At 44.8% G+C, this 12,640-nt stretch overlaps 1 protein-coding gene across 1 annotated transcript; it reads right to left on the reverse strand.

The window, feature by feature from the left end:
* Positions 1 to 1,137: 1,137 nt before the first annotated feature.
* brms1lb (BRMS1 like transcriptional repressor b) lies at positions 1,138 to 11,957 on the reverse strand. Its single transcript, XM_030345571.1, has 10 exons — positions 11,529 to 11,957; positions 11,205 to 11,295; positions 10,707 to 10,834; positions 8,197 to 8,276; positions 6,337 to 6,433; positions 5,075 to 5,164; positions 4,694 to 4,758; positions 4,540 to 4,579; positions 4,055 to 4,202; positions 1,138 to 3,066 (listed from the first exon to the last, which is right to left on the reverse strand). Exons 1-10 carry the CDS (start codon positions 11,662 to 11,664, stop codon positions 2,949 to 2,951), a joined length of 993 nt encoding a protein of 330 aa, XP_030201431.1. The 5' UTR covers positions 11,665 to 11,957; the 3' UTR covers positions 1,138 to 2,948.
* Between the last annotated feature and the right edge of the window lie 683 nt (positions 11,958 to 12,640).

A 12,640-nucleotide genomic window follows, 5' to 3' on the forward strand; every position in this document is an offset into this window, starting at 1 on the left:
TCTCAGGGTGCATGTTTCCCCCCCCCCCCCCCCCCCCCCCCACCACCACCACCACTCCTTCGATCTCACTAACGATCCCATTAGTTTAGTGTGTTCCTTACGCATAGGCTACATTTCGGTGATCAATAGTCTAGTCAGATGCTTCCCCATATATCTGATCCATTGACAGCTTCGGCTTGCCCCAGCGGTGTGTCTGAGTCAACAGCAGGCATGCATGCAGTATAGGAGAAGGCCAGTCATGGAATGGAAGGATGGAAGGAGAGGAGGAGGAGGAGGAGGAAGAAGCATCCATTAGTATAGATCCTGGATCAATCCCCTGGTGTTAATCTACTGAGTGGCCCTCTGGCACAGAAGAGGGAGCAAAAGAGGTAGGGAGTGAAATGTTTGAACAGCGCAGCAGAGCAAGGAGCCATTATCAAATAGGGCCAGCTCAGCTTCTTCTTTTGGGGGGGGGGGGGGATCTTTTCCAAAAAGAAATAAGAGCAAGTAAGCCTCTTTTCTGGGAGTCTGGGAACGTCCAGGCTACGGTTCAGTGGACTCTATAGGGGTGACTTTCAGTAGATTGTCAGGATGCAGTGGTACTCACAGAACACTACTGAAGAATACGCCCTGCGTGCGCACACACAAACACACACTTGAAAACTACAGTAATATGCAAAGTAACAGCATGTAGTTATTGTGGCATAAGCCTAAACCAACCCTATTTCACCTCTTCCTAACCGTAACAGTATCCGAACTTTGTAGTAACACTGTTCCATGTTGTTAATACATTTTGCAAGTAAAGAAGTAAAGAAAAAAAAAGAAATAAAGAACAAATAAAGAAAAATTTAATTTGAATAAAATTGCTTAATTATATACATGATTTCAGTGTTTAATCGAAAGCCTTTGCCTTTCTATTTAGAAAGCAGACTTGAGCTGCATACAGTCGCTTAATACCGTTATGCCCCAAATGCAGCCTCATATTAATTCCTCTGTGGTGATGAGTCTGCAATTTGCATTTCCTAAAAATACATATGAACAGCAGGGTATGCCTCAATATAATAAAATCATATTTTTATTCGTGGTGATCACAGAAGTGTGTGTGTGTGTGTGTGTGTGTGTGTGTCTCAGATGAAAATAAAAGCGACTTTTTCCATGTTTTAAAGTAAGGCTTCATATGACAAATATGAAGCTTTTATTATTCGTCCATGCATTGGCACAATGAAACATGTATTTCCCAATCTCATTGGGAAAATCCACAGCAAAACTGAAACACAAACAGAAAAATATGTATTGATCTTTTGACAAATGCAAAGTAAAGATAAAATCCTTGCTAAAAAACATTCAATAAAAATTTGACTTTACTGCTGAGGTTAGGTCGACACTCACTCTCGCATCTCTGACCTTTGACACCTTCGAGTTCAGGACATGAAGTCCCAAGCATCTTATATTCTTTAATACACGTAGAAGGGGTAATACTTTGAGCCGCACCTATGCACTGTCTGCAGGTAAACCAGAGAACTCCTTAAAAACAAACAATATCAAAACCATCATCCGCTTCATCACACCACACACGTTTCTATTTACACATGCACTAACAGCTCATTCCCCTCCACAACAAAAAGCAAAACGTAGATCCAATTTAGGATCCATTCGGGGCCGACCGCATACAGCTCCCGCTTGATTTCCCTTCTCTCCTTGTACCCCGTAATTCACAAGTGCCATGGACCAGTCCGTGTTGATTACAGGTAGTGTACAGGTACACTGCGAGGTCTGCTGTGGGGTCGCCCATTGGTTGAAAAGTTGTGACGAGGCTCACAGAAGGAACCTCATTGGTTGAGACGAACACGGAGGCCCATGCAAGAGCTTCCTGGTTCTGCTCCCGGTACAACAAAATGTCTGTTTGTTCCAGCAAGATTTTAAGGACTAAAGCGCTTCTGTCTATTCCCAGAACAGGAACGGAGCGGCGGATGACTGCCGCGGTAAACTACACAAAGCAACAAAAAGTTCTGGAAATGGTTAGTGTAGACAAAAAAAATAGACAGCCATGGTATTTTCCTATGACCGCACTGAGGTTGAGTAAGGGTTTGGCAGAACATGAATACCACAGAAAGAGAGAAACAGCCAACCTTTAGCTGCTAAGGTTCATTAAAAATAAGCAAAGGGAGAGAATAGAGTATATAGTAAAGAAAGTTTCTAGCGTCAGAACGGTCTTGGTTTTTCTTCCCGTTTCATGTCATCATACTAATGACAGTTCATTTGTGGCGTTCTAGTCTCTGTTATTTAAACACATTTACATCGACTTTTAACACAGATCAGCCCCTTTAGCATGTGCATGATGAAGGTATGTAATATGGGTGGGGGCTGGATAGGAAGGGGAAGAAGAAGGAGGATTGGATTAGAGAGCTACAATCGGGTAGTCTCACACAAATGGCATCACTGCGCAACAGTAGGTTTTCCTCACTCACACACTCTTTTCATTTGCTCAACTACCCGTTTTATCAACTCTTCAAGAACACACAACAGTACAACCTAAGGCCTGGCTGGGTTGATAGTTTAGTTAAAGTGTTTTTCCTTTCTTCCACGGATCGAGCCGCCATCTTCGCCTCAAAGAAGGCACTGTCCCCGAATCTGTCCCCGCACTTTCACAAACACGCCAGTCGGCTCGTTTTTCCCCCCCGCATTTTTGTCAAACGCAATCTTTTGTCTTCTACGATAGCAGCACTTTACGCTTCGCAGCAGCGCCTTCTTTACGCCACTTTGTGACCGCATCAGGGACGGTTAATACTATGACTATTATTATTCACATACGTACATATTTACAGCACACAAGACAGAAGATCAGTTTCCTTGCTCACGGTGAGGAGAGGGTTAGGAAGGGGCAGGTTGGTGTCGGTAGCGCTATGTGTGTATCTGTATGTGCGTTTGATTTCGACCTCCGTGCTGGGAGAGGTGGGGTCAGTCTGGCTCTAGGAGTGCTTGATGGTGTATTTGCCTTTCTGCAGCTGGGAGATGAAGATCTTAGACTTGGTGCCGTCCAGCCGCTTGAACCACACCTCGTCGTGGTGGATGGTGGTGATGACAGCGCTGCAGGGAGAGAGGGAGAGAAGAAGGGGATGAGAGAGAAAAAGAGAGCTGAAAGATCAAAACCGTATCCGATAAACGATAACATTCATGGTTCACGCTCTGTTCAATCCAAACAATTAGATAAAACAAAAAAAATTATTGAAGTGGGTTGAAAGATATGATAAAAAGGTATTAATAATCCCAGAAGGGAAGCGTGGGTGTAACAGTAAAAAGTACAGAAAGTGTATGGCTTCAGAACAATGTAAATGTAAATGAAAAATCTAGGGTTAGATCTTTCAATATCAAATATATTTAGCTGTATTTAAACATTAGTTCACCGCAACTCATCATACGTACAAATTTTCACCGCACTACCTCCTACCCTCTCAATCACGAGGAGACAGAAAGTCCCCGTGTGAAATCTTTTGCACAGATGCTCGGCTAATGGATCCACACACACTATGCTAACACTACGGCCACCGTTGACCTCTGAGCGTCAAGGATCACGAATGAGCCTCATCACACATGCAAACCCTCAGCCAGACAGACAAACAGAGCCACACAGACGGCCAGGTAAACAGAGGGACAGACAGCCTATCAGAGGCGAGTGTACTTCCCCCACAGCACTACGACCCAGACATTAAATATGTAGACACGGCAAACAGACTGACACACACATGCACTGCAATCAACCTGTGACCCCAAACACAGACACCTTCACAACTAAGAAGGTCTTTAACCTTTTGATCCCACGGAACCTGAAACACATTTGACTATTTGGTAATTTCCTGATTTAGTTTGTCTCCAAAGAGACTCACCTGTTCAGATACAGGTCATTATCAAACAGGGAGAGCCGGTTGAAGGCCTGTGGCTGAATAATGGGGATCGAACCCAATACCTTTCCACCCTAACCATGGGTCATGGCCCTGCTTTAATATATGGAGAGGGAAGACAACTGGGTTCATCAGGCCTCCATCACCACACACACACAGACACACACACACACTACCTGGCGGGGTGCTCGTCCTTGCGGTGGATGCAGATGGACTGTCCTCTGCAGTACCATTGGCTGTCGTAGAAGAGGCGGCCGTCCTCGGAGCGGGCCACGTGGTGGGGCCGCTCCGCCTTCGCCGTGGCGACCACCGGAGAGGCGGAGCCTGGGCGAGGATCACAGAGAGAGATGGAGATGAGGGTGAGGGGGAGCCGTGGGATGTCAACATTGGTTTGTCAATAAAGATCAGGAAAGGATAGAATGTGACACACAGAAAAACTGAACCATCCAGTCTTTTCTGTAAATAACGGTAGATCACAATGGGCCGAAGCCATATGCGGAGGAGAAAACCTTGTTTAGTCGGACCCCAGTCTAGAGGACGTTGGTAGTGGCAAGGGCCATTTGACGCCAGAATCATTTGGATGTTGATCCTGAGCCGATTCATTTAGTAATCAGAACTCATGTTACGCATGCGATTTTAACGGAATATGTGGAATTCGTACCGTCAACCTTGACACGATGTGGGGCTAGGGACGCCATCGCCTGGAAAAGAAAAATAACAAAAAGCCGACCCTCAGATTATGCTGTGAATTCAATCCCCTTTCAAGCTATGTATTAACCCGACATTTCTTCTACCTTCACACAAATCCCAAATACCTTTCTTATGGCTGTCCAGTCTTCTAGGATGTCCAGATCTTGCAGCATGTAAACAATATATGGACGTGATTCAAAGAGTTAAGGCCACCACTGTATCATCAAACACCGTTCGAGATTCTGGGATCCAGAATCCCCTATACACTGATAATAAACGGCAATACTTGATATACTTTACCAGCGGTAAAGCAAAGCAATAAGGTGTTAGTCTTAGCCTTGAAGGATATTATCTCTCACATGATGGAGCTAATGTTAATAATAATAATGTAATACTGTAATGCTTGAGGGAGGAGCTGAATTTTCATTGTCAATGAAGGGTTGGTTAGCAAAAAACATTCAAATTATTATTTTTACAAAAATGTCAGCGTGGTGAGACAAGGATATCAGACACGACGACAGGTTTCTTCTTCTTCACAGGGTAGAAGGGGTCTTTCTTCTTGTTCTTGCGGGATTGCAAACCATCGTTCCACAGCTCTGTGAACAACCCAAGCAGAACCAGCTTCCACTGTAAAACACAGACCTCGTCTCAGGGGAGATACAGTCAAAATATTGATACAGTATCCTGTGTGTCAATTGCCATTCAAATCTATTGACTATTAAGTCATTCAGCTGTAACCTAAAAGGACAGTTACAGTTGTTGAATTAGTTTAAAGTTCATTGTAGAGCCAGTAGGGGTTAGGGCAGTGTTTATCGAATGGGGGTACACATACCCGTAGGGTACTTGTACAATTTTAGTTGTTCTAATATTGTAATTGAACAGGTGTAAAAAAAAAAGAAGCCACCACATAAAAACTTGAATACCCCCTTAATACTCCAAGTTTGGTAAAGCTTTATTCGTATTTGAACTCTTGCTGTTTAATGTTACAAATCACAATCCTTCTTTTATATTCATTTCAATTTAGCACCGTCACCAAAATGTTTTGTGCTGGTGAATGGGGCGCTTGGCAGAAGGAATATCATAGAGTGGGAAGTGGGTACATTCATAAACATTGTTAGAGAACCACATTATCCGGGCATGCCACTTAGGGGTGTAACGGTACATGTATTTGTATTGAACCGTCGGCGAGTTTCCATACGGACATATTAAGTAGAGGACCGCATGTGTGGAACATGCTGCGGCCGCACATGCACAGTTGCGCACACTGTAGCTGTGTTCGAAACCGTTCCCCATTCACTCACTCACTATTCCCTATATAGTGTTCATGATATAGTGCACTATTTAGGGAACGAACAAACGAGAATTCGGACACTACGCTGAACATTTCTAAACGTCATTTGCGTCAGTAAATGCACCGGGTATTTCTGTGACGCAGACAGACCTCAAAACCGAGGTACGTACCGAACCGAGATTTTTGTGTACCGTTACACCCCTAATGCCACTGCAAGGAAGACCATGGACATAGGGAATCAAACCCAGAACCTTTCAGCTGGGGGTCAAACTCTTCCCTCTTCTCTTTTTCATCGTTATACGTTTGCAAACTCAATTAAAGAGACGATGCAAGGACTATCGTTGGTCCCAGAGCATTCAATACTGCTGGTATGGTAATAACAGCGTGTCAACCGGTCCCCTAGACGACCCTTTGGCCCCTGGGTGTGGGTTAAGGTGTGTTATGTGGGACATGGGTGTGGTCGTGTGGGGGCCTGACCTGAGGTGATGTCGATGCTGTGTCGGTCCTCCTCCAGCCGGCGGATCTTCTCCTCCAGCTCACTCTGGACCGTGTCCAGAAGGAGCAGCTTCTCGCTCTGAGGAGGAGGAGGACGAGCCTTAATCACCATCACATGAGCTTTCATCACTGTCATCCTCACTATAGGGGCCGTCATCGTCATCAGATGATTCTTCATCATCAGTTTGCATCATCATCAGTCTTCATCATCAGAGCCTTCAGTAACATTTTTTATACCAATTCCATGTCCTTCCCGTTTGGTGAGTGAATGAGTGAGTGAGTGAGTGAGTGAGTGAGTGAGTGAGTGAGTGAGTAATGTCATTGAACTACACTGCATGAACTATCTGACACTTGCATATATTTTGCCTTATTTTACCTACTGACATACGCTCGTCCTTATCAGAAGCAAAAGCACCCATCGATGTCAGTAGATGTCTAGTTTTCCTGCATTCTAGCACCTCCCAGTGTCCTACTGTAATATACACCATAACTGTGATGATTTTCAGTTAAACCGTTATAACATTTTTGACTGTATTTGCCCGGCTGATGCCCGCACTCTGATGTTTCTGGTCGATGTGGATAGATGTACGACATGCTATGGATACGCTTGCATAACAATAGTACGGACTGCAGTTGGGTTTCGTTCCATCATATTACTTGTTTATAGTCTGCAGGTAGGAGTCCATACACAGCCAGGGACTTCAGCCCTTCTGTGTGCGTGTGTGTGTGTGTGTGTGTGTGTGTGTGTGTGTGTGTGTGTGTGTGTGTGTGTGTGTGTGTGTGTGTGTGTGTGTGTGTGTGTGTGTGTGTGTGTGTGTGTGTGTGTGTGTGTGTGTGTGTGTGTGTTAGGGCTTTGACTCCGAACTTCGTTATTCGAATATAATTCTAAAATCAAAAAATAAATCTAAATTCGAACGAATATTAGGCAGCCCTTAATGTTCAAACCTGTTATGGGCAGGCCAAGAGGGAGAGACGTCGGAGAACTCGACGCAGTCTATTCATAATATTGTAATGACCACGGAAGAGGCAGTGAATGAAGTATTGATTAGAGAGCGATTTATTAGAAACCTAATAAACCGTTGGAACACGCAAAACCGGTAACCATAGCAACGCCGGTAAACAAACCTTGCGAAGCCCAATCCAGGTCTTACTGAAGGCATTTAATGGTCAAAATATTATTAATAAATATTCCAATATAAATATTAATAAACAAACGAACTTCGAATATGATTTTTCGGCAAAAGTCAAAGCCCTAGTGTGTGTGTGTGTGTGTGTGTGTGTGTGTGTGTGTGTGTGTGTGTGTGTGTGTGTGTGTGTGTGTGTGTGTGTGTGTGTGTATTCCTGTAACATGTTAAAAAAACGTACACATCCAAAGACCATACAGGGGATCATTATGGGGACAGGACAGCACCTTATCTATCAGCATGAAGATTTCAGATACTTTTATTTCCCGTTACCTATCTCTACGTGCATGACACATATTGCCGCAAAATGAAAATAAACCACACACACACACACACACACACACACACACACACACACACACACACACACACACACACACACACACACACACACACACACACACACACACACACACACACAATGACTCAAGTCAGTGGCTTTGTACTGCCTCCTACCTGCAGACTAACAAACAAGAACAACCAACCGCAGGTAACAAATATATTTTAAAAAAGACGACCGGACAACCGGACCCCTGACCCAACAGCAGGCGTTCCCACCCACATAGCAACGGTGGGGATGAGAGGAGAACAACGTGGTTCATCCGATGTGAATCTGGGAGGGGGGAGAGGTTAATTGTAGGGGTCTGTGGAGGCCTACCTCCCAATGCTGAAACGCCGCCTGGATCTCACACTCGTACTTGTTCTTCACAGACTCCAAGCACAGCTCCCTGTAGATCCCTGCAGAGGAGCAGAGGAGAGCCCGCTCAGCGAGGAGCCGCTGGAGGTGGGTATAGCCCACGCTCAGCGAGGAGCCGCTGGAGGTGGGTATAGCCCACGCCCAGCGAGGAGCCGCTGGAGGTGGGTATAGCCCACGCTCAGCGAGGAGCCGCTGGAGGTGGGTATAGCCCACGCCCAGCGAGGAGCCGCTGGAGGTGGGTATAGCCCACGCTCAGCGAGGAGCCGCTGGAGGTGGGTATAGCCCACGCTCAGCGAGGAGCCGCTGGAGGTGGGTATAGCCCACGCTCAGCGAGGAGCCGCTGGAGGTGGGTATAGCCCACGCTCAGTGAGGAGCCGCTGGAGGTGGGTATAGCCCACGCTCAGCGAGGAGCCGCTGGAGGTGGGTATAGCCCACGCTCAGCGATGAGCCGCTGGAGGTGGGTATAGCCCACGCTCAGCGAGGAGCCGCTGGAGGTGGGTATAGCCTACGCTCAGCGAGGAGCCGCTGGAGGTGGGTATAGCCCACGGTTGGGTGGATCGATGCAGTGAGGAGACCCAGTGAGCGTGATTTCCTTTGACGTCAACTGGTTGGTTTGTACTGCTACAGTCCATTATTGCACTCGTAACTAACCACCCCTAGAAGGCAGGATCCCCCACTCTGCATTCCTACTCACGGTCTCTTCCTTAAGTCTTGTAATAATTAGGAGTTTTTGTAACTGCTGTACAAATATATTTTAGTTGACTATTACAATGATACAATCAAAAAAGAAACATAACCAAGACAAGGAACGGAAAATAATGGTTGGGTAATGTTGTAAGTATCAGGAAATCTTAAATGAATGATTGACTGATCGACTGATTGATTGATTGATTGGTGATTGATATATCCGACATTGTTCTGGGCCTCGTTTCCCGATAACGATGGATCTTCGCTCTTACGATCATTCTCACGATGGATCTTGCGAACCATCGTGAATTCTTTTGGAGCATTTCCCGAAACTCCTCTTAACATGAATGCGTGTTCGCTGCACTCACGACGTTCGTAGGATTGTACCTGTCTACTGACACGGTGCTGAAATGGGCTGCGTACTGAGGGAGAAGCAGGAATGTCGCAGGAAAATGGGGTTAAAAGGCGTTAAAATATCTCCCCATCAAGGCCAACAGCAGAGCACAGTAGCCTACGAAAAGAATAGACTGCAATAATTTGAATGCTAAAGATATTAAAACACAATTGATTAGGCCTAGGCCGGCATATGTATCGGTCCTAACCACTGCGCAGGCTTTCTTGGTTCACTGGAGAAGGCGGGGCTGCGCACAGAGTCTAGAACCCTTTAGAATAGGTAATATGTATTATTGCATACTCCCGAATGTTTATTTTTTTCATGAATGAAGACACCCGCATGCAATAATGAGTTCACGTCTGAGTGCACACTACAAATGCGATTTTCTATTGTCAGGGATGTTCGTTTCTGTCTAGACACGGTCCAATAAATAGTGAACTTCATCACAGCCTCACCGAAGCGCCTACAGAATTTTAAATTGCTGCAATAAATTATGTTGTTGTTGACTTCTAACAGGTCTATCTTTGCTGTTTAAATCTAACAGTAGTCTATGAGTAATATATCGGCACTAACCAATGTTTTTGGTTGCGAAATTGTGCCAGCTGGGCATTGTGGTATTGGATGTGTTTTAATAAAACACATCCAATACACGGAATGTCCGCTGGTGACGCCACTGAGGCTATAGTAGGCTAATGATGCTCTTAGCGTCCTACGAGTACCCCTGAATCCTCGTCAGCTACGAGCGTTTTCACGACGTTCGTTACCAACGATGCTTTCGGGAAACGGTGTGAAAACTGTACGACGCTCGTACAACGCACTTCACGATCCACTTAGGCTAACGATGCTTTCGGGAAACGGTGGGAAAACTGTACGACGCCCGTACGACGCACTTCACGATCCACTTAGGCTAACGATGCTTTCGGGAAACTGGGCCCTGGTTTTATCATGGAACCTCATCCAATCAATAAGTGAGGTTTGTAAAACATCAACAACAAACCACACTTGGCCATCATACACCACTTGTACATGTACCTACACAACTTCCGAAACATAAATGTGATAAAAAGCTGATCTTTCAGTCTTTTAGTTGATAATGAATTGGTTATTATTACAACATGCACTTGCAATGTACAAGCGATCTTGGACAGTGTCATACAAGCCAGCAGCTGTTGTTGCTGGGGCCGACAATAGATTGTGTCATGCGTTGTGATTGGTCCTGTTTTGTGGGCCAAAACACAACTAGGTTGTTCAGGGTCGTTCGGAAATATTCTCTCTTCTAACATAATGGAGTTTCAGTCTGCTTAGGGGATGCAGAAAGGCCTGAAGCAAGGTCAAAATATTCTGGGTACAACCATGTGGTTTTCATAAGTCGTTTGGCGGTTAGTCCTACCGGCCACTTTGGTGCGGATTTGCATGTTCTCCTGTAGGTTGGCAAGAGGCTCCAGGTATTCTTGGGCACAGCCGGCCATCACCTCCTGAAGCTTGATGTCCACCTGGCTCAGACGCTCCTTGTACAACCTGGTCGACAAGAAACAGACCACTTCAATGTCAATCAAATATATAAAAGCCATTACTGTTATCGTTTCTAATAGCCGTTTTATTACTTTATTGTTAACGAGACAGTGAACCTAGATACGTGTCATTATTGTTGTCATTATGTCATACATTGTAAGTCGGAGTTTGAAATGTATGTTGAGAAAGTATGCAAACTCTTAGGTCCGCCATAACAGCATGGGGACCTATTGGGGACCTATCGTTCTTCCCCGGTAACAATTACAAATTCTAAATTTAGAGATTATGCAGGATATGGTCCTCCATCTTCGGACACTTAGAGCAAACCGTGTTGCTCCCGTTGCTAGGGAGATGACAACGTGTCTACGGGACGTACTGTTCTTTGAGGTCGGTGAACTGTTTCTCCAGAGTGGTCATCTCATCCAGACACTCCATCCTTCTCCTCTCGCAGTCCTCGTCGTCCATCTCTGTTTAGGGACGTCATTTAAATGTTTCACACGTGTTTTCTAATAGGCAATCAACATTTCAGCTGTCTTTGTCTGTACAGTAAACATAAGTGTTGCAGGGAAGCAATTTCCATCTAGTGACACCACAATGTTGTACTGAAACTCATGACACGCATTTTTATTCAAGATGAACATGTTTATATGATTGTGGGTTGCGACATGTTTTGTGCATGGTCGTTTTTAGAGCCCCTCACCCGAAGTGTCTCCATCTTCAGACACGGACGAGCTAACCGTGTCCTCTTCGTCTGTGCTGCTGCCGTCTTGTTCGGGGAAATCCACCTCCATTTCCTCGTGATTACTCTCCTTCTTCTCCCGGGCATGAACCGGCATAACGGTATAGATTGCCGGTCTAAATGTTAATCGTTTTCGGAATTTCAACGGGGATTATTTGATTAATAATAACCCATCAACTACCCGGCTAGCCCCTACGACCACATCAACACAGCGGATACCGTATGCTGAAACATGGCTCCTCTTTCACCAATCGCAGACGTCTTTACTGGTGTTCGTCCAATTCGGGATCGCTGGTTGGCTCGGAGCTACATGGGACTTGTAGTTCTTAAGCTACAATTAGTTTGAAGACAAGTCTGTCTGGGGGGTATCCTTGAATAGGTCCATGGGGCAATCTGGCCCATATCCTACGTCAATCTGGATTTCTCCTTGCCTCGAGAATTGCCCCCTTCCTAAGTGGTTTGTATACAAACGTTATTGTAGGCTATATGTATATAATGTACTTTTTTTTTTTTTTTTTTTTATTGCTAACGCTCTAAATAAACCTAAAAAAAAAAAAAAACATGAATATCAATCCAAAAAAATCTGCGCCAGAAAAACATGAAACTATACCACTACGCTCTCAATTCGTATAAATTCTTACGAACATAGCAATCAACGACGACGCAACGTGCAATTGCGTAATCAAATAAAATATCACCATTAATCATGCATATGTTGAAGATTAGGCTTTCCGGTTTATCTAGCGTGGAGACACAATGGCAATCGATTTGTACACTTGTACACAAATATATAGGCCAGCCCAGAGAAGCGTTATTTTGAGCCGTTGTACCATACGCGAAACAGTTGGTGGGGGAGATGTAGTATTATTTTTTAAACGACAGAGGGCGATAAAGCCCCATTACTCGATGCAGAACATAAAGACACTAGACCTCAAACAACCCTTTATTTTAATGAACGTATAATGTTATAGCATATGATTATTATAATGCAAATTGTGTAGTTACATTTGTCCCAGAAATAACCTATATTTCCGTAACAATCCACCTAATGGAAAGCTGTAATTTATTATTGG

This window comes from Gadus morhua, chromosome 21 (assembly GCF_902167405.1).
Source record: "Gadus morhua chromosome 21, gadMor3.0, whole genome shotgun sequence".
Lineage (NCBI taxonomy): Eukaryota > Metazoa > Chordata > Actinopteri > Gadiformes > Gadidae > Gadus > Gadus morhua.